This window comes from Aedes albopictus, chromosome 2, assembly GCF_035046485.1.
Source record: "Aedes albopictus strain Foshan chromosome 2, AalbF5, whole genome shotgun sequence".
Taxonomy (NCBI): Eukaryota; Metazoa; Arthropoda; class Insecta; order Diptera; family Culicidae; genus Aedes; species Aedes albopictus.
The window spans coordinates 375,576,453-375,599,884 of record NC_085137.1 but is presented as its reverse complement, the minus strand read 5'-3'; the positions used below and the strand labels follow the sequence as shown (position 1 = coordinate 375,599,884).

Sequence of the window (23,432 nt, the reverse complement as noted above, 5' to 3'; positions counted from 1 at the left end):
GGGCAAGCATCAGTAGGTCGGCTCCAGAGGCACGTTCTCCTCCATTTGGGAAATTTGGCCCATCCAGCATAGGTTTGCCCCTCAATATTTGACGATTTTTTAATTTTCCCATACAAAATATCCGAAAAAAAACAGGCTTTCCTTTCCCCCAATAATTTGACCAAGTTGACGCGTCTGTATATAGACAAACAAACGTTACTCTTAACACGCATACTACTACACAAATCGCCTGTAGTTTTCGTTTACATAATTCAGAAACGTGTACACTAGCAGCGATCGCAAGATTCGCGAAAATCAAATAAAATTTGAATCATTCGTTAAATCCATATGCCGAACCGTTTTTAAGAGTGTTACGTCTGTTTGTCTGTGCTTATAGGTTTGATTGAGGTAATTTTATTCCATAAAGATGTACATGTACCTCATTTGTTTTTATTTTCAAGTTCACAGCGAAACATTTTTTTGTCTCAGAAACAAACTTATGAATATCTGACAGATTTTAGGCTGCTGAATCCGAATCCGGTCTCAGATTTCCTCCAACACGTCACAATTTTGAGCTGCTACATCTCAATTTATAGTGCAAACTATGCGATTTCGAACTTTTTTTTAACATCAAGCCATTAGGCATGGCAATTAATTTTTGAAGCAGTCAAAGGCCAATTTGGTCAATTAACATTTGAATAGAAGATTTATGCTAAATGTTTCGTTTTATATAATTCAATCGGGTAGTTTTAAGCATATTCTGTCGTGCCGGGGCCCGTAGCGTAGTGGCTACACGTTCACTTCATATGTGGATGGTCATGGGTTCGATCCCAGCCCCGGCACTTTTAATTTTTCGTCACTTGCTCTTTCCCCCCGAGAGCGGCTTGTACCTGCTCCTTTTTAGAGCATATGCTCCAACGGACTTGGAAACCTGGATATCGGCTAACGGCAACTCATAATGGACTCCCAAATCGGACTGGCTAAAGGAACAAAAGCCACACATCACGTGCTCATCATTCTACCATGGATAGAGTAGAAAAGTGACAGCAGCGCAAAGGCAACCAGTTCGATATAGTAGTATAAGAATAGGATACATTAAGGCGCTGTACAAAGTGTAAGTGCCAATTGGAATCGCTCACGCAGTGCCAGTGGACAGTGATTGAAGAATAAAAAAGCATATTCTGTTTGGTACATCAATGTGCATACCGTTTGAAATACAACGCATGGTTGATTTTCAAACTGAGAATTTACTTTAACATAAAATGCTTGAAACATATAATTTGATTTGAGGAAACGACATGTTTTGTATAAATTATAAATTTAGATGTTATTCCATCAACTTAACCTTTTAACTGCTTCAAAAATAATTCCCATGCTTAATGGCTTGCAGGCAAAAGAGCTGAAAATCGTATATTTTGCCCTATAAATTGAAGTATAGCCAGCGTTCGGAATGCTCACTCATTCTCGCGAAATTCGAATTCTCCCTCACGCCAGTTTTCAGCGAAAATCTGGTTTGCGAAAACTCGCTTACGAAGAGGAGAACGAAAATAGTTATTTATGCAATGAGTTGCAAAAAGATGATTTTTTCAGCACGAGTTGTTTATCCAACGAGGCTTGCCGAGTTGGATAAATACTACGAGTGCTGAATAAATCGAGTTTTGCAACGAGTCGCATACAAAATTTTATGCAATGTTTTTTTCATAATGCAACCCATTTGAGTTGCATAATGTTCATAATACAACCCAAATGAGTTGCATTATGAACATTATGCATCTATTTTTCATTATGCAACTCATTTCAGTTGCATAATGAGCCTGTACGGAAAAGTAGGTCATTATTATACTGAAATGAGTCAGATAAAACTGAAAATATAATACTGAATTGCATAATAGTTATTTATGTAACGAGTTGCAAAAAGTTGATTTTTTCAGCACGAGTCGTACATTTATCCAACGAGGCTTGCCGAGTTGGATAAATACGAAGAGTGCTGAAAAAATTGAGTTTTGCAACGAGTTCCATACAAAATTTTATGCAATGATTTTTTCATAATGCAACCCATTTGAGTTGCATAATGTTCATAATGCAACTCAAATGAGTTGCATTATGAACATTATACAAATGTTTTTCATTATGCAACTCATTTCAGTTGCATAATGAGCCAGTTCGGAAAAATTGGCCATTATGATATCAAAATGAGTTATATAAAATGTAAATTATGATACTGAATTGCATAAAACATTTTATGCAATTCAATATCATAATTTGTATTTTGTATAACTCGTTTAGGTATCATAATAGCCATTTTTTCCGAACTGGTCCATTATGCGACTGAAGTGAGTTGCATAATGAAAAATAGTTGCACAATGTTCATAATGCAACTCATTTGAGTTTGCATTATGAACATTATGCAACTGAAATGAGTTCTATAATGAAAAAAATCATTGCATAAAATTTTGCGAGGAGCTCTTTGAAAAATTTCGATTTTTTCAATACTCTTCGTATTTATCCAACTTGGCAAGCCTCGTTGGATAAATGTACGGTACGACTCGTGCTGAAAAAATCAACTTTTTGCAACTCGTTTCATAAATAACTATTCACTCACTCTTAGAGCTGCGAGATTTTCTATTGCTTCGATTGCTCTATCATGTTGTCTTTTATTGACTCCTATGACGACATTACAATAGGGCCCATATAGCCGAGGCGGTAAACGCACGGGTATTCAGCATGACCATGCTGAGGGTGACGGGTTCGATTCCCGGTCGGTCCAGGATCTTTTCGTAAAGGAAATTTCCTTGACTTCCTTGGGCATAGAGTATCTTCGTGCCTGCCACACGATATACACATGCAAAATGGTCATTGGCAGAGGAAGCTCTCAGTTAATAACTGTGGAAGTGCTCATAGAACACTAAGCTGAGAAGCAGGCTTTGTCCCAGTGAGGACGTTACGCCAAGAAGAAGAAGAAGACGACATTACAACGATGGTAGCTTTTATGGAGCAAATTTGTTCCCTCTACTGTGTAGTTAGCGTGGTAGTGTGGTTATAGCGCGCGTGTCGCGTTTGATTTTAGTCATGTTCCAGGTTCGAATCCCGTGGCGACCATAATTTTGTTAATTTGCTTTGAAAATCTTCTCGTGAGAATTTGGTAAGTGAAAATTTGGATGAACGAAAAAGAATTATCTGCTGGTCGAAGTGATTTTCAGTGATCTTTTATCATTACTCTCCAGAAAAGTAGTGGGAGCGAAAAGTGTTCCTCATGCAAAAAAGTGAAAATAAACTCTACTGCTGGCGTGAGAATACCGTTTTTCGTATCACTGACATGAAAATTACGAACCCTGGGTATAGCTCAAAATTGTTACGTGCTGGAGCAAGCGGAACAACTTCTGAATGTCTAATTTTCTCATCACAACTTATTTTATATGTTGTGAAACATTATTAATCTGAAGTATCAAATTAACTATTTGAATCAAAATAATAACAACACTGGCGGTTCATACAGCAATATAAAATAACAGAGCCGAAATCGTGAAATAAAAAACAACATATGGTCGGCGTTAAGTCAGAGTGGACTACGAGATTTTTTGGGCAGCGTTAGTTTTGGTGATACCCAAGTAACCATTAAGCCGTAAAAATGGCATTAAGTCGGCTCTATAGTTGAATGTAGAACCTGGCTAACAGAGCTAATTGGTTCTATATCCTCTTATAGAGGTGCTCAAAAGCCACATTTGAAGATTATTCGGCTGATATACGGCCAACTTTAAAATATCGTACCAAGTCGCTGGAGCGAAAGTTGTCAAAAGTGAGACAAAGAAAAAAGAAAAAAAAATTGTTTATCTCCTGCTCTTTTCTAACTTCCTTCGCTTCCATTGAAGTTGCTTTTTTGCTACTTCATCCAGATTCTAGCTGTTGTCCTCCGGGTTCCTGATCAAGTCCAAGTTCGTTGGCTTTCTCATCTGCTCCACCAATGCAGCATGGGAATGGTGTGATCAAACTAGTATTTAAACCATGAAAAACAAAATAGTTTGGGCATTTCGAAGGTTGAAAATAATATGGGATGAGGATGATTCAGTGGTAAGCTTGGTGGTGACGCACGTAGGAATTGATGCAGGAGAAGCAATGTTTATATACATGGTCGGGAAACGTTTCAGAAGAAGAGGGAAACGAGCTGGAGTTTGTCTTGATTGAAAAAAATGGAATAATCAAGATAACCAGATTCCATTATCTATTTAACAACACCATTACGAGAAACATTCCAGCAACAAAAATGATCCCGTTCCGCCAATCCCGTCCGACATGGATGTTTAAAATGTATTGATCATGACCGACTCGAGTCTGTTTTGGTCTAAATCTATTTTGATTGATATAAACGTCATGTGCTTCAAGCCCTGTGAGAGCACTGACAAACTTCTTTACAGATTGTAGGCTCTATATAGGCTTACAGGGCTTATTTCAGTTCCTACTGGTTATAGTGCCTATAAGCATTAGGAATTATGGTTGTCGAAGTTTGTTGATTACCGTTGTGTGATTCAGGTGGTGATACAATCAGATAGGTGATATGGTGGCTCCGTGTGAGGATTATAGGATTGACGGCCTCCTGATCAATATACAGTACTGGACAGAATAAAGTACGCACTGGTCGATTTTCATACAAAATGAACCAGTTTAGAGTTCTGAATCTCAGCTTCTAGTGCACAGATGGACTTCAAATTTTAACTTGACATCCTTAATAACTTGAAATTTAACTTGTCGAAAAATTAAAATATTCCATACAAGAATCTCTTATTTCGAGAAAAATTAAAAACAAAAGATTTTGGGGTGATTTCCGAAATTTCAATATATAGACAATTATGACGAGCACCTGAATGGCGAAGAGAATGTAGGCACGGAGGACCAAGGCAGCGGAGGAAATGACTATGTTGGTGCAGCAGAGGACGGGAACGAACCAACTCCCACGCTGAGGGAAGTTAAGGATGCCATCCACCAGCTCAAAAACAACAAAGCGGCTGGTAAGGACGGTATCGCAGCAGAACTCATCAAGATGGGTCCGGAAAAGTTGGCCACCTGTCTGCACCAGTTAGTAGTCAAGATCTGGGAAACCGAACAGCTACCGGAGGAGTGGAAGGAAGGGATAATCTGTCCCATCCACAAGAAAGGCGACAAATTAATGTGTGAGAACTTTCGAGCGATCACCGTTTTGAATGCCGCCTACAAAGTGCTATCCCAGATCATCTTCCGTCGTCTTTCACCTAAAGTAAATGAGTTCGTGGGAAGTTACCAAGCCGGTTTCATCGACGGCCGGTCGACAACGGACCAGATCTTCACCGTACGGCAAATCCTCCAGAAATGCCGTGAATACCAGGTCCCAACGCATCACCTGTTCATCGACTTCAAAGCGGCATACGACAGTATCGACCGCACAGAGCTATGGAAAATTATGGACGAGAACAGCTTTCCCGGGAAGCTGACTAGACTGATAAGAGCAACGATGGACGGTGTGCAGAACAGCGTAAGGATTTCGGGTGAACTATACAGTTCATTTGAATCTCGACGGGGACTACGACAAGGTGATGGACTTTCCTGCCTACTATTCAACATCGCCCTGGAAGGTGTTATGCGACGAGCCGGGCTCAACAGCCGGGGTACGATCTTCACGAAATCCAGCCAATTTGTCTGTTTTGCGGATGACATGGATATTATTGCCAGAACATTTGGAACGGTGGCAGAACAGTACACCCGCCTGAAACGTGAAGCAGCAAAGGTCGGACTGGTGGTGAATGCGGCTAAGACAAAGTACATGCTGGTAGGTGGGACTGAGCGAGACAGGACAAGCCTTGGCAGCAATGTTACGATAGACGGGGATACTTTCGAGGTGGTAGAAGAATTCGTCTACCTCGGTTCCTTGCTAACGGCTGACAATAACGTGAGCCGTGAAATACGAAGGCGCATCATCAGTGGAAGTCGTGCCTACTATGGGCTCCAGAAGAAACTGCGGTCAAAAAAGATTCACCCCCGCACCAAATGTACCATGTACAAGACGTTAATAAGACCGGTGGTTCTCTACGGACACGAGACATGGACGATGCTCGAGGAGGACCTGCAAGCACTCGGAGTTTTCGAGCGACGGGTGCTAAGGACGATCTTCGGCGGTGTGCAGGAGAACGGTGTGTGGCGGAGAAGGATGAACCACGAGCTCGCTGCACTTTACGGCGAACACAGTATGTAGAAAGTGGCCAAAGCTGGAAGGATACGGTGGGCAGGGCATGTTGCAAGAATGCCGGACAACAACCCTGCAAAGTTGGTGTTTGCTAACCATCCGGTTGGTACAAGGAGGCGTGGAGCGCAGAGAGCACGATGGGCGGACCAGGTGGAGCGTGATCTGGCGAGTGTTGGGCGTGACCGAGGATGGAGAGCTGCAGCTGCAAATCGAGTATTATGGCGGCAAATTGTTGATTCAGTATTATCATGAATTTGATGTGAACTAAATAAATGAAAAATGAACAATTATGTACTTCTGCAAAGTTAATAAACCTAGCGACATATACAACTTTATTAATCAAACCGTTTAGCTGAAACATATCGTTTACAACATAATTTAAAAAAAATGCAATTTAGCTAAAAGAAGATCGGGTTAAGTACTGTTCCTTTTAATTCCACTAAGTTGAGGTCGAAATATGTACGTATCTGTCAAAGGAAACGAAACACGTATGCCATCCGACGTAGGAGATCTGTCCATTTGTTCAGTTTTTGGGGGTTGGTGACAGGAATAGAAAATTGTTTTTTTGTGAGAGCCGATCAGCAACGGATAAAAATGTTCAAGTTCAACACTGTTAGGTATGTAAAGAAAAAAACTATATGAATACCGACAGAACAACATTCAGACCCACCTTCCTTTGAAGATTTCACAAGAGATTTCAACACACGATGCCCACGGTTTCAAAATTTTGATTATTATCGAACTTCCATGTACCTCAGATTTTTCGTCATATAATAAAGGTTGAAATTATTCTATTGCGGAAATTTTGATTAGCTAAGTTTTTGGATATTTCTTATACTAGAATTCAATAAATACTACAGGGGATAGACAAAATGATCGGGACAGGCAAAATTTTCCCTTCTCAAAAAAATTGAAATAGCTGTAACTTTTCGAAAAGTGCATCAAATATTCTCAAATTTTCACTGTAAGTTGATCAACTAGTTGTGTATTAGTGGCCAAAATTAGGAAAAGATCTGACTATTCTGCACGAAGTTATAAAGATGCTAGAAAAAGGTAGAATTATCCGATAGCCAATTTTGGGCTGTTATATCTCCGGATTCGATGAACCAAATGCAATGAAATTTTGATCATTTATTACTTATATAATGAGCTTTGAAAAACTTATGACTTAACTTAAAATTCTTAACACGGAAGAAAATTATAATGATTAGATTATTTTTCTAACAAAACACCAAATTTTCTTAAATTCCCTCTAATTGTCTTGAATACAGATATGTTTTGAAAGAAAGTAACACCATAGACGGCAATTCATAGAAAAAGTAATGGGATGCATATTAAAAATAGACCAATTTACTAAAAAATCATAAAATTGAAGAAAATGCTATATATCAGAAGGCCGGCTCCAGAGGCACGTTATTCTCCATTTGGGACATTTGTGCCACTTTTTCTCTTGTTGATAATTTGAAGTTAAGTCAAACGTTTTTCAGAGCTCATTATATAAGTCATAAATGAACAAAATTTCATTGCATTCGGTTCATTGAATCCGGAGATATAACAGCTCAAAGTTGGCTATCGGATAATTCTACCACTTCCTAAAATGCTTATAACTTCGTGCAGAATAGCCCGATCTTTTCCAAATTTTGTCCACTGATACACAACTAGTTGATTAACTTACAGTGAAAATTTGAGAATATTTGATGCACTTTTCGAAAAGTTACAGCTGATTGAACATTTTTTGGAAAGTGAAAATTTTGCCTGTCCCAATCATTTTGTCTATCCCCTGTATTTTAGCGTAGCATAGCATAGCCAACCGTACACATCCTAGGGTGGCTGTCAATAGAGACGTTTAATGCGCCAGAAAAGTTGCCTGGGACTTGACAAACCTTTTATTTAACAAACTCTCGACACCTGGCCAGGTTCTTACGATCAGCGGGGATGGGGAGGAAATGTTGATTAGATATCTACTCAGAATATGTCCAAGAACTTGGCCCACTTCATAGATATCTCGAGTGGGCAATTGGATAGGGTGTAATAGGGTGCTTTCCTTGGTGTAAAAGCGTATGAGAAATTGTTATGGTTTAATCATTTACCTGGTTACCACTGAAGAAGTAAACATAAACATTAAGCACGTCGCACAGATTTCATCGGTAGTACAGCCCTAGACCACAGTTATGAGGATTGTCTCCTTCCCATCGGTTAAATACCAAAACACAAAGATTGGAGACTTATCTCTGACTTCTCGACAAAACTGACGCTATCCTCCAACATTCAGACACACCATTATTAGACTGCTTCGAATAAGTTATTTGCCCAATACGTCCTGGTTTCCTCGTCATCCTAATGGCATTTATTTGAGTTAACTGATTTTTCGGTTGAGAATCTGAAATATTGGATAATATTAACCGAATAAGCTACATATTAGTGATACGATCGATATATTTTTACAATATTAATTATATCATACAATGAATTTACCTGAATCCTGCTGAAATAAAACGTTCATTAGCAGCAAAATTGAAACAAAAATATTACATAAACATCAAAAAAGTGCATCTAATTTTGACCTTTTAGTATTTGCAAACTACAGCCTGATTACAGGCAGGAAAATTCCAAGATCAAAATTTGATTTGGTAAATCTTACACCGCAACGCACCATGCTAAGGTGATCTACCCACGTTACAGGACTAAAATTCAATAAATACTATATTATCCCAAAAAAGGCCCATACAATATGTATGGTAAAAATTTCTCCGATGAAATATTTTCTAGTCTTATGATTATGAATAAATAGCCCGAATAAACATTTTCGAAGGAAAATCCGAGGTACATGAAAGTTCGATAATAACCAAGATTTCGACACCGTGTGCCATTCTTATCCTGGTTTCTTAGCTGATAAATACCAGTTTTTTCACGAGCGTTTTTTTCACGAACCTTTTCGAAATGCTCTGTTGCGTTCAGTAGCATGAAAACCACTCGACGCTTAGCGTCCTGCTACTACATAGGCCCATCCGTTGAGCCAATCAGCAACTTCGCGCGCCTATACGCGTAGTTGAATGGGTGGTGTGGCGAAGCGTCTTGTCTTATCAACGTGGTCTATAATAGGTACAGTGTACACATCAGACCTAACCGAACGCAATCATGAATTTATTGGTGGGTCCGTAGACTGCAATGTGTATAATGGCTGATGCAGTCCAGTTTGGTCCTGTACCGTCGTATGTATAATACTGGTAGTAGGCAGATTCTCGTAAGGTAGGTTGGCACATCCATCAGTGAGCATCCGCGCACTTGTTCGTCACTATTTGTTTGGATGCGTGTTCTTATCAGTGTCGTCTGAGCTATGGTTTGGACAGGAGAGGTTCAAATTAAGTTGCTCTTTGGATCAGTCAATGAAAAGTGTTTTATCTGATCTACCATAATCTAAAACACCAGTAAAATTCAAAAGGGTACCAGATACCCATAAAACTGAAATGCTTATCTTTGCTATTTCCAACCGATTTCGCAGTATATTGGGTTTACTCGATTCTAATGTCGAATTCGTTTTTGAACCTGGGTTGGAACTGGATTGGCGGAAAATGTGTAAACAAACAAACGTCAAACAAACTCAAACAAACTTTAGTACAAGCGAAACCGAAGTCGGGTTGGGGTTGAAACTGTGATCTCATCCAGTTCCAACCCAGGTTGGAACTGAATCAAAAACGAATTCGACATAAAACTTTCCGTCATTTGGAGAATTTCTAGTCATGTTATCAATCAATGATTAGCTTCAACACGAGGTTCAAAGAACTAAGCTGAACAGTGTATTGTGTTCAACAGTTTTTTTTTTTTATTCTAGGTAAAGCGCTGTTTGCAGATCAGAAGGAATTTCTCAGCCTATCTTGATGCATGGGATATTTCTTGCCTGAATCGCTCAAGAAACCGGTTTTTCTTCCATCGCAGTACGCAGTCGCGAAGAAATGACAGTTCAAATGGCAGTCACCGAAGAAAGTTTCTGCCAGGAATCACTCAAGAAGTTTCTTGAGCGATTCCTTTCGAACTCGAAACTGCGCTTAAATCAAGAATTCCCGGTAGTACAGGTTTTTAAATCTACAAGCATCCTTGATAAAAGAAATCATAAGAATACATCATAATGTAATGTTACAATACGTTAAAATGAATGGCAGTTAAAGTTGCATACATACAGGGGATAGACAAAATGATCGGGACAGGCAAAATTTTCACTTCCCAAAAAATGTTCAACTAGCTGTAACTTTTCCAAAAGTGCATCAAATATCCTCAAATTTTTACTGCAAGTTGATAAACTAGTTGTGTATCACTGGTCAAAATTTGGAAAAGACAGGGCTATTCTGTACGAAGTTATAAAGATTCTTGAAAAAGGTATAGTTATTCGATAGCCAACTTTGATCTGTTATACCTCCGGATTCAATGAACCGAATGGAATGAAATTTTTACATTTATGACTTACTAGCTGTCCCAGCAAACGTTGTCTTGCCGTCTTGTGGAGGTTTGACAACTGTTGAGCTCAAAATAGCACCGCACTCTAGATTGGTTCCATTTTAGATCGTGTTGATTTTCTTCCCAGTTCATGAAAAATCAGTAATTTATCAATTTTCTTACTCTCCTAGTTGATTTTCGTAACTTTTTATACATATAAACACAGCCATCACGAACACGAATCAAACCATGCAAGAGCCATCCTGATTGGTTCACCCGTTCGTGAGTTTTGTTGCCTCAAAGGGATTTCTAACTCATTTTTATATATATATAGATATAGATATAGATAGACTAGCTGATTTCTAACTCATTTTTATATATATATATCGATAGACTAGCTGTCCCGGCAAACGTCGTTCTGCCTGCCTACTGTGTTTTTTGACATGCAACTCTGTAGAAAAATGCCCCTCAAAATGGAATTTCAGATTTTCCCGTTTTTCTTGCCTTCCCGGTCACTTTTCCTAATTATTTTTTCGTACGAACACGTCGGAGCCCTGGCGGAATGCAACAGTGAAAGAATCATGTCGATCTGTTGACCCGTTCTCGAGCCTATTCGTGACATACAAACACCATTCCATTTTTATTTATCTATATATATAAAAAATGGATTTCTGTCTGTCTGTCTGTCTGTCTGTCTGACCGCTATGCATTCGGAAACTACTGAACCGATCGGTGTGAAATTTTGTATGTGGGTACTGTTGGGGCCGGGGAAGGTTCTTAGCTTGGTGTGATATTTCCAAACTTGATTTTTGATATAATAAAGAAGAAAATATAAACATGTTAAGTATGTAGATACAGCAAAACTACTTGCATGTTTTCTAGAAATATCAGGTTTTAATCGACCTGCAATAAATTAATCTCTAAATCTTATTTTAGATGTTGTGAAAATTATAATTTTCATGCACAAACAACGGAAGACGCAACTTTTTCGTGTAAAATCAAGTATAATTTTAATTTCGAATGTTTATTTCCTGAAACTATGTTTTAGACAAATGGACTATATTCTCCATTCATTAAAAGTTCAAAAAAGTTCGCATTATTCAAAATATTGAGGGTGTCCATTCTGCCCCGGATGTCCATATTGCCCCGCCTACCCCTATACTGTTGAAAATGCTTTGACATTCATGTGCACAACAGAACATGTGCTCGATGAACAAATTGAGATTTGAATTATGAAAAGAATGAAAATGCTTTGACATCCATGTGCACAACAGAGCTCATGTTCTGTTGTGCGCATGGATGTCAGAGCATTTTCAACAGTGTTGAAATTATTACCGAGAGTAAAAGTTATAGCGATTTCATTTATTTTATTATTTTTTTAGTAAATTGGTCTATTTTTAACAATAACTTTTGATAGGAGAAAAATACATCTCCAATTGGGTTGTTTAGTGAATAAAATATTGCTATTTTCTATAGCCTAATCGAAAGAGCTCATTTTTCTGAGTATAACGTGATTTTATTGGATTCCAACACCTTTGTTTTGATGGTTGAATCAACAAAACAGTTTTAATTTTCGTGGATAGAATGACAGTTCAATCGTTAAAGTGACAGTTCGACCCGAACAAAAAATTTTCTCCATACAAACTTTAAATGCATTTTAAAAATAGTTTCCGGACTCCAAAAATTATGAAATTTTGGATTTCGACTAATTTTTGGCCGGAGCATCCGATTATGAAATAATCCGGATATCCCTAAAGAACCCAATTTTTGATGTGTTGTGTATAAATGTCATAGCTTTCAATTGGTGCTAAAATTTTGAAAATTGATGGTTGACAACATGGTGAAAAGCCAGTTTTGGTATATAAATTCAAGATGGCGCCGAAATAAATATGGCCGATCAAACTTTTTACAATTGCAAAAAGTACCTCTATCTTTCCTTTGAGTAACCAAATGCATTTTCTTTACTTTTTTGGGGAGGACTTTCAGAAAATCGCCACCTTCAACATTTTTAAAGACAAGGTGTAAATAGTGGGCCGGACTCAGCGAGAATTACTTATAGGGTGACGATTACTTATAGGGGCACTACGTGAGCGTGGGTCATTATGACTACTGTAACGTACAGAGTTTGAGAAATCCTTTTCTTATTTTTACTATTGGCACTGATCGCTACGCTGCTGCTACTCTTCTACTTCGTCGACGGTAGAACAAAGAGCACGTGATGTTGTTGTTGCTGTTGTTCCATATCAGTCCATCGGAGTCCATTTGGTTTCGGCATAAATCGGTCATCGATATTCCGTATTTCGTTAGAGCATTTGCTCAGAAGAGGGTCAGATGTCAATCGACGTTCGGCTTGACGAAAAGTGGTTGGTGGCGCGGCTGGGAATTGAACCCATGACCATCCGCATACAAAGCGAACGTGTGATCCCCACGACCACGGGGCCGCGCCATGGGGGGTTTTTGTGGGCCGAATTGTCTGAAATTGGGGCATATGACTCAGCTTGGTTGGGAAGGATTTGAGGCCAACTCTGAGACCTGCATGTTTCAAAAAACCCCCCATGACGAAGAGAACAAAACTGCCGAGAATACGTAAGTTACCCTATGTGCGTCCAATACTTACCTTACCGGTCAGGCTAAGGCCGGGGTGGCCTCTGCTGTACATAGTAGCCGCCTCCATTCCACTCGGTCCTTTTCTGTTTGTCTCCAGTTCCGCACTCTGCGTAGGGTCCGCAGATCGTCCTCTACTTGGTCGACCCACCTAGCTCGCTGCGCTCCACGTCTTCTTGTACCGGTCGGATGACTCTCGAGAATCATTTTAGTCGGGTTGCTATCCGACAACCTGATGACGTGACCCGCCCACCGTAGCCTCCCGATTTTCGCGGTATGGACGATGGTTGGTTCTCCCAGCAGCTGATGCAGCTCGTGGTTCATTCGCCTTCTCCACGTCCCGTCTTCCATCTGCACTCCGCCGTAGATGGTACGCAACACCTTCCGTTCGAAAACTCCAAGGGCGCGTTGGTCCTCTGCACGTAGGGTCCATGTTTCGTGCCCATAGAGGACGACCGGTCTAATCAACGTTTTGTAGATGGTTAACTTCGTGTTACGGCGAACTTTATTCGATCGTAGAGTTCTGCGGAGTCCAAAGTAGGCACGATTTCCTGCCACAATGCGCCTCTGAATTTCTCTGCTGGTGTCGTTGTCGTCGGTCACCAGTGAGCCCAAGTACACGAATTCTTCAACCGCCTCGATTTCATCACCGTCGATATGAATTCGGGGTGGCGGGCGCGGTGATTCCTCCCTGGAGCCCTTTGCCATCATGTACTTTGTCTTCGACACATTAATGACTATTCCGATTCGCCTGGCCTCACTTTTTAGTCGGATGTACGTTTCCGCCATCGTCTCAAATTTACGAGCAATAATATCAATATCATCGGCGAAACCAAGCAGCTGAACGGACTTCGTGAAAATCGTCCCACTCGTGTTTATCCCCGCTCTTCTTATTACACCCTCCAAAGCAATGTTGAACAGCAAGCACGAAAGACCATCACCTTGCCGTAACCCTCTGCGAGATTCGAAGGGACTCGAGAGTGTCCCTGATACTCGAACTACGCACATCACTCGATCCATCGTCGCCTTGATCAACCGTATCAGTTTATCCGGGAATCCGTATTCGTGCATAATCTGCCATAGCTGTTCTCGATCGATTGTATCATACGCCGATTTGAAATCGATGAACAAGTGATGTGTGGGCACGTTGTATTCGCGGCATTTCTGCAACACCTGGCGGGTGGCGAACATCTGGTCCGTTGTAGCGCGTTCACCCATAAATCCAGCCTGATATTGCCCCACGAACTCTCTTGCAATCGGTGATAGACGGCGGCATAAAATTTGAGAGAGTATCTTGTAGGCAGCGCTCAGTAGTGTGATCGCGCGGTAGTTCCCGCAATCCAACTTGTCGCCCTTTTTGTAGATGGGACAAACGATACCTTCCATCTATTCCTCCGGTAATACTTCCTCCTCCCAAATCTTGGTAATGACCCAGTGTAGTGCTCTCACCAGTGCTTCTCCACCGTATTTTAGAAGCTCGCTTGGTAGTTGATCTGCTCCAGCGGCTTTGTTGTTTTTCAACCGGCCAACCTCCTCCTCAATCTCTTGAAGTTCAGGGGCCGGAAGTCTTTCGTCCTGTGCACATACTCCTAGATCTGTTACCACGCCACCTTCGGTACTTGCAACGTCGCCATTGAGGTGCTCATCGTAATGCTGCCGCCACCTCTCGACCACCTCACGCTCGCTCGTGAGAATATTCCCGTGATTATCTCGGCACATGTCGGCTTGTGGCACAAAGCCTCTGCGCGAGCGGTTCAGCTTCTCGTAGAACTTTCGTGTTTCCTTAGCGCGGTACAGCTCTTCCATCGCTTCGCGATCTCGTTCTTCCTGCTGGCGCTTCTTCATCCGGAAGACTGAGTTCTGCCTGTTCCGCGCCTGTTTGTAACGTGCCTCATTCGCTCTCGTACGGTGTTGCAGCATTCTCGCCCATGCTGCATTCTTCTTGTTTTTCAACTGTTCACATTCGCCGTCGTACCAGTCGTTTCTGTGATTCGGAGTCGCGAAGCCTAGTGCTGTAGCCGAGGTACTACCTATGGCGGATCGGATGTCCCTCCAGCCATCTTCAAGTGTAGCTGCGCCAAGCTGCTCTTCCGTTGGTAGGGCCACTGCTAACTGCTGCGCGTAGTCTTGAGCCACTTCTACGTTACGAAGTGGCTCGATGTTGAGCCGCGGCGTTCGACTTCGACGCGTGGTGATAACTGTCGAAAGTTTTGAGCGCATGCATACAGCGACTAAGTAGTGATCCGAATCTATATTCGCACTGCGGTATGTGCGGACGTTGGTTATATCTGAGAAGAATTTACCGTCGATTAGAACGTGGTCGATTTGGTTTTCTGTTTGATGGTCGGGTGATCTCCAGGTGGCTTTGTGGATATCTTTGCGGGAGAAGAAGGTGCTTCGGACTACCATACCACGGGAGGCTGCAAAGTTTACGCATCGCTGGCCGTTATCATTCGATACGGCGTGCAGGCTGTTTCGCCCGATTACCGGTCTGTACATTTCCTCCCTTTCTACCTGCGCGTTCATGTCGCCGACAACGATTTTCACGTCACGCGGCGAGCAACCATCGTATGTTTGCTCTAACTGCGCGTAGAACGCTTCTTTCTCGTCATCGGGTCTCCCTTCGTGTGGGCAGTGGACGTTGATGATGCTGTAGTTGAAGAAACGGCCCTTAACTCTTAACATGCACATCCTTGCGTTGATCGGCTGCCACCCGATCACACGTTGTCGCATCTTGCCCAACACTATAAATCCTGTTCCCAGTTCATTAGTGGTGCCACAGCTTTGGTAGAAGGTAGCCGCTCGATGCCCGCTTTTCCACACTTTCTGTCCAGTCCAACAAAGTTCCTGCAACGCCACGATGTCGAAGTTGCGGGGATGTAGTTCGTCGTAGATTATCCTGTCACATCCTGCGAAACCTAGTGACTTGCAATTCCATGTTCCAAGTTTCCAATCGTAGTCCTTATTTCGTCGCGTGGGTCTTTGCCGATTGTATCGAGTCGTATTTTCTCCTATGTTATTCGCAATGGGGATTTTTACGGGTGGCTTATTGGGCCTACGCCAACACTCCTGTCTCGCCGGAGGGCCATCGTGCCAGTTCTGTTTAACGTCCCAACCAACACTGGGACGACCACGCTGATGGGGCTACCACCTTGGATCTAGCTGGGCGTGGTGCAGCGTTTCTTACTCAGTCGCTGGATGCCAGAACAGACGCTGTTTGAGCCGCACCTCCTTGGTGAACAGACACTCGGATCGTACCTCCTCAATCTAGCTGAAGTCAGAAGGACAACAGTGCCCAGGCTGCACTACCAGCTAAGCACACAACTCTTAGCTGGCGGTCTTTGTCATCGCTTGACCCGTGGAAGCATGAGGTAGGAACTTGTGAGGACCAGAGCTATGTTGGACGCTCTCCTTATCGACTCACCGTTTTGCAGCCCATGTGCGTCCAATAACTTTCTCAATTTATTACCGGCTATGTTGCTACTTTCTTTCAAAACATATTTATCTTCTTCTTCTTTATGGCTCTACGTCCCCACTGGGACTTGACCTGCCTCGCTTCAACTTAGTGTTCTTTGAGCACTCCCGGTTATCAATTGAAGGGCTTTCTTTGCCTGCCATTGCATGAATTTGTATATTGTGAGGCAAGTACAATGATACTCTATGCTCAGGGAGTCGAGAAAATGTTCCCGACTGGAACGGGAATCGAATCCGCCGTCTCTAATCGTTATAATTTCCTTCCGTGTTAAGAATTTTAAGTTAAGTCAAAAGTTTTTCATAGCTCATTATATAAGTCATAAATGGTCAAAATTTCATTGCATTCGGTTTATTGAATCCGGAGATATAACAGCTCGGGTTCGATTCCCGGTCGGTCCAGGATCTTTTCGTAAAGGAAATTTCCTTGACTTCCTTGGGCATAGAGTATCTTCGTGCCTGCCACACGATATACGCATGCAAAATGGTCATTGGCAGAGGAAGCTCTCAGTTAATAACTGTGAAAGTGCTCATGAAAGTGCTGAGAAGCAGGCTTTGTCCCAATGAGGACGTTACGCCAAGAAGAAGAAGAAGATATAACAGCTCAAAGTTAGCTATCGGATAATTATACCTTTTTCTATACTCTTTATAACTTTGTGCAGAATAGCTCGATCTTTTCTAAATTTACTACTAATACACAACTGGTTGATCAACTTACAGTTGATTTGAGAATATTTGATGCACTTTTGAAAAAATCCGAAACGTGGGTAGATCACCTTGGAATGGTGCGTTACGGCGTAAGATCTACCACATTCAATTTTGATCTCGCAATTTTCCTTACAAAGGTAGCCAGGCTCGAGGCCAGGCCCTATAGAGACATTCCAGGATCGAGATTTGATGAAGTTTTTTTTCTGTGTTTCTGTTTGTGTTTTAAGTGTTTACTGATAATAAACATTTTGTTTCTGGAGGATTCATGTAAGTTTATCAAATGATGCAGGAATTATCGTAAGGTACAGGGGACGGCCAAAATGTTTGGGATAGGCAACTTTTTCTCTCCCACAAAAAATTCAACATGCTGTAACTTTTCATAGAGTGCATCAAAAAATCTTAAATTTTGACTGTTTATCAACCTGTTATATGTGCATCATTGGTACAAATTTGGGCTCGATTGATTAATCTTTCGCAAAGTTAGAATCGTTCGGGTAAAACATTTTTTTTTAGACAACTCATTTTTGAGCTGTCATATCTCGGAAACCAGTGTACAGAATTGAATGAAAATTTGAACGTACACTAACAATATACAAATGCTTCACAAACTATTGAAACATAGATACTTTTTGAACGTTGAAAAAAGTTATCATGGATAGACACTTTTTGGATTTTTCTCGAAAAAATGTAATTTTTTTACGTCAATGTCAATAAATTTTAGTGTTGATGTCCAAGGATTTTCCATTTCTGTTCTCAAGTTAACTTTAATCAGATATATTATAGCCAATTTAGCTAAAAGGAAGAACACGTTTAGTAATTTTTGTGTGGTATTGTAAATTTGACTAATTTTCCTCTATATGGGTAAAAAATTCAACCCGGTGTAACTTAATTCGCCGTGAAAAAATATTACATTTTATAACTTTGTATTAAGTATCAATATATTGTTGATAAACGTTAAAAAAATCATTTAATTCGGTTCACTGGTTTCCGAGATATGACAGTTCAAAAATGAGTTGTCTAAAAAATAGTGTTTTACCCGAACGGTTCTAACTTCGTGAAAAACTATTCAATCGAGCCCAAATTTGTACCAATGATGCACATATAACAGGTTGATAAACAGTCAAAATTTGAGATTTTTTGATGCACTCTATGAAAAGTTACAGCATATTGAATTTTTTTGTGGGAGAGAAAAAGTTGCCTATCCGAAACATTTTGGCCATCCCCTGTATATTTCCGTTGCAAGCGTATCACAAATAGCTTATTTAATGAAAGATGTTAATACCGTTTTTTATGGTCCAAGACACGAATTTATGCTGGTCTGCTTACTGTCACCTGGATTTTGACGTTTGAGCGGTGCCGACACCTCCCAAACGTCAAATTTTCTTTGAGAGTAAGCAGGCCGGCATAAATTCGTGCAGTGGGCCATTCCAGATTTTCGGCCACCCAATCCTGTATCGACTGAGATGGAATAATGCAGGCAGCTGTCTCAACAATTCCTCCAAAGATTTCTTTAAAATCATCTACTCTAGGAGTTTCCGCAGATTCCTTCAGGATTTTTTGCTAGCATTCCTCAAGGAACTCTTCTAAAAATTCTAATTGCGCTTATTGGCTCTACCCCATTTGGCATAATGCCATTTGGCATAAAAGCCTTTTGGTATAACGGCCGTTTGGCATAATGGCCATTTGGCATAACACATATTATGCACATTCTTACCAAGAAGGCTGTTCTTCGTGTTATGCCAAACGGCATTATACCAAATAACCATTATGCCAAATGGCCTTTATGCCAAATGGCATTATGCCAAACGGCGTTATGCCAAATGGCATTATGCCAAATGGGGCAGAGCCGCGATTATTGATAGGACTCCTTTAAAATTATCTCTAGAAACCTTTCAAAATTTTTCAAAATTTTCATAAAGCATTTCAATCAAGAATTTCTCCAGGATCATTAATTATTCCTTTATAAATTACTTCAAAAAATCGTTTAAACAATATCTGAGGATTCTTGTTAAGGCCACCACCGTGCCCTTAGTAATCGTACGATCCCCAATTCATTATATTCAAAAACAAAGCGATTATGGCTCCTCCATACTGCTCATTCGTGCTCACCTACGGAGAGTATCGGAAATTTAAAAAAATTCAAAACATCCTAAAAAATAATTTATTCAAATTATAAATATTTTTATTTTTGGAGATACTATAAAAAACATGTGCGGCTAGACGAGTTCTACAAGAAAGTCATGGAAAAATCGATTTTTTTAGAATATTTGAGATAAATGCCACGGACTACCTTCGAAAAATGCCAATGATATTCATGATGAATATCAATTGACATTTTTCGAAAGTAGTCCGTGACATTAAATGATAAATTCTACCTCAAATATTCAAAAAAGAGATTTTTCCGTGACTTTCTTGTAGAACTGGTCTAGCTGCGCAAGTTTTTCATATTCCATATTCTCAGGTTGATTGAGCTTCTAAAATGAGCTGGATGTGGTTGAATTTAGATATGTCAAAATCAGGGATGAGAACACTCACTTCGAAAGAGTTACACTCACTTGCTGTTTTCTCAGCTCAGAAGCGTGCAATCAAAAAACGATGTATGGAAGACTTTTGCCTTGTGATTTTGTCTAAAAATTTGCCGAAAACAATAGGGGTCGCACACGCATACCGATGTCGTGAGAAAGCTGTGAATGCAACTCTCCTACACTCACCTCGTGGAGAGTCGCTTTCACAGCTCTGTCACGACTTTGGGATTCATGTGCGACCCCTACTCCATTCGGCAAAATTTTAGACAAAACCACAAGACAAAAGTCGTCCATACAACGTTTCTTGATTGCATGCTTCTGAGCTGAGAAAATAGCAAGTGAGGGTAACTCTTGCAAAGTGAGTGTTCCCATCCTCCCTGGTCAAAATAACATTTTCAGCACTGGTCCCATTGAGTTGTCCAAAAAATTTCTCACGAAACCTAATGCAAGCCTATCCACATACATGAGAACAAAAGATGTTTACAAAGTTCTTACAGATAGATTAACACGGGAAATCTGAACACAAACCACTACCACACAGGAATTTGGATTGGTCAATTACATGTTTCGACTATAAAACTGTTGGTAGTGCATCGATTTTTTTTTTAATTTAGCCTATGCAACATATGTAGATTGAAAGGTTTGTGCTCAAAATTTCAGCCATTTTCTTTGCCAAATTCAAAAGTTACGCCTCTGACAAGCAAAACTAGGGGCTGCACAAAATTCAATGACGCACATTCTACTCTTTCATTGCTACAACAATAAGTACTGCACCGATTCACATGAAATTTTGTAGGTGAAATGAACACATCTTAATTGAAGCAATTTTAATGTATCTATTGCAAAGTTACAGCTGTATTTCTGTGTCCCGATTATTGCGGATGCAGGCTTTAATGTTCCAACCTATCATAATGGCATAATGGCATTTTTTTCCGAACTGGTTCATTATGCAACTAAAATGAGTTGCATAATGAAAAATAGTCGCATAATGTTCATAATGCAACTCATTTGGGTTGCATTATGAATATTAGGCAACTCAAATAAGTTGTATAATGAAAAACCCATTGCATAAAATTTTGTATGGAACGTCAATATTATCAAAGACAATGAGTGATCAAAAAGAAAGAGCTGCGCACGCTAGTGATTGTGCCGTAGCTGACCTTGACCAACGATTTTAGAGACTCACTTTCCACAAGTCCAGTGTTTGTAACATCGTTAATCGTTGTGTTCCATCAAGTAGACGTATCGCTCAGCGGAGGGGACAGCGCAGATAGGCAAAGGGCCAGAGAATGCTTTGATATGAAAGATTCAGAATACAGAGCGTACTTAAACAAACCTCAAGCCCAATTGAGTAAATATTTCCATTTTAGGTATGGGAGATGAGATCGATAAAACGTTGCTATCAGGCTTTCGGATTTTTAAGATTACAGAGCAAGTAGTTTTAAAGCAGCTGATTTATGTTAGTGACCATTTGTATTTTTTCATATTCAAGCAGTAACAAAGTTATGCAAGCGACAAGTCGGAGCTAAAACTTATTGAGACAATCTGCTATTAAATACATACATAAGCCGAAACACGATATACATATTTCAGATTATTGTTAAGCTGATAATTAGGGAATAAGACAAGTGGTTCATAGTTTCAATGCTTCTCACGGGGGAATTAGTCTTATCGATTGCTCCTGGTGGTCTGACGGAAGGATTTTTCAATTTCAAACTGTCGCACATCCGCTCTCTGCAGGAAGTCTTGCCGCTCCAGGTAGCCATCCTTACCCTTATTGTGGGTCTGCAGTTCCTCCTCGATTCCCTGCGAGCGCTTGAAGCTGTTCCAGTCGAGTTTGGTTTTCTCCAGCGTGCTCAATTTGTTCTTTTTGCCAATTTGGCCTAATACTGCTCCGAGTCCGCCTCCCGCGGGTCTACCACCTCCGAATGGTTTTGCCGGGCCGGCGTTTCCGTTGGATGATCCTAAGGCAGGTTTTACTGCCGGTTTGGCTGATTGACCTGCTGCTGGGTTAGTCTTGGGTACTTCCTCTATTACTTCTACGGCTTCTCCGGCAAATTCAAATATTTTCGTAACCGTCGTAACTTTGTCCGGTTCCGATATTACTTTTTTAGGTTCTGTGGATTTTCGAGGTGGTTCCTTTTTGGCCGGAACCGATGTTTTAGAATCAGAAGCCGTTGAGCCATTCGAATTTCCTGTTCCTGCTAAGAAGTCCGCCCAAAGGGCATCTGTTAATTGTTCTTCGTCCTCGTCGTCTTGACAATTTTCACCCACAGCGGATTCTTTCTTCTCCTCAACTTTAGCTTTCTCTATCTTGGCTTTTTTGTTACCGGTCTTTTTGGTCTTCTGCTTTCGCTTCCTCCCACCGCCAGATTCCTCCCCATCGTCTTCTGCGTCGTGGCCTTCTACATTTTCATCGGAATCCACCTCACTAGCGGAGTCGTCTTCAACCTTGTCGGGACGAAAATCCTCATCACTGGCGTCGCTGTCACTCGGGTAATCTTCCGGATCCATTTGAATCTAGAGCATAGAAGTGGAAAAAAAAACGTTGAAATCGAAAAATAAAAATAAATTCGCTCTGCTTTGTTACGATCATCTCGGTAGATTTGAAATTCATTTCCTTTCAAAAATGTAAAATTCCAGCACGTACTTACGTCTATTTAGCAGCTACTTCTAAGGAGTGTCAAGAAATCAATGTTCTTCCGACTCAGGCGGTTTCCAGACGTCTCGGTCCAAAAATGGTTCTTTACTTTTTGCTACGAAACGGGTGTCTGGTGGCTGGAAGGATCACGCAGAAGTCGGTTCACTCAAAAATGAGCTAGATCTACTCAAATTTGTATTCATCCCATGGCACTCCTAAAGTGAGCAAGGGGGGCCTTACTCATTTTTGAGCTAATGCTTGCTAGCCAAAGCAGCATGAGTAAGCTTCACACATTGAAGCGTTTCGAAAACATTCCGGAAGAATGAGTAAGTGTTACACATAAATGCGAATGCTTCGCTTGCTCTGAAAATGTGTGATAGTTACTCATTTGACTAAATTAATTATTTTTTGTTTTTAGATGAATAAAAAACAATGGTTCGAGGTTATTAAATATTTAATAAACTTATTAAATTATTAGTATTAAAATTTGTTTTCACATGAGTTGATACAACCACTTGAACTCGTGGCGGCTTCGCATCGGGTGTCCTCTTCCGATGACAATTTATCATTGCCAACGGACATCCAGTGATACAGTTTATCGACTAAAACAAATAAAAACAAGATTTAACAGTTTATTTCAATTAATTTTTAATTTAATACTTACCCAAAAGGATCATCACAAAAAAAAACTTTTCTTTTTATTTTTTTGTTGAACACTTTTGACAAACGCTCGGTTTTTGGAGCGTTTGTCAACAAAAGCCAGGAGCTCAAAAATGAGTAACAGGCCAACAGCTCACGGCGTGAGTAAGACGTACACATAATTTTCACACATTCTCCCGGATTTGCAGCGATGCTCCACAGT

At 40.6% G+C, this 23,432-nt stretch overlaps 1 protein-coding gene across 2 annotated transcripts; it reads right to left on the bottom strand.

Annotated features, from left to right (window-relative positions):
- Nucleotides 1–21,365: 21,365 nt before the first annotated feature.
- LOC109422606 (craniofacial development protein 1) lies at nt 21,366–22,737 on the bottom strand. 2 transcript variants are annotated; one of them, XM_019697414.3, is made up of 2 exons: nt 22,584–22,737; nt 21,366–22,449 (listed from the first exon to the last, which is right to left on the bottom strand). In XM_019697414.3, the coding sequence occupies exon 2, from the start codon at nt 22,441–22,443 to the stop codon at nt 21,598–21,600; it is 846 nt and encodes a 281-aa protein (XP_019552959.3). In that variant the 5' UTR covers nt 22,444–22,449; nt 22,584–22,737; the 3' UTR covers nt 21,366–21,597. The 2 variants fall into 2 exon arrangements, with proteins under 2 accessions (XP_019552959.3, XP_019552968.3); XM_019697423.3 differs by having other exon boundaries at nt 22,580–22,736.
- Between the last annotated feature and the right edge of the window lie 695 nt (nt 22,738–23,432).

What these genes read in the sequence shown, in the direction of transcription:
- LOC109422606 (XM_019697414.3), bottom strand. Translation starts at nt 22,443, where the DNA reads ATGGATCCGGAAGATTACCCGAGTGACAGCGACGCCAGTGATGAGGAT.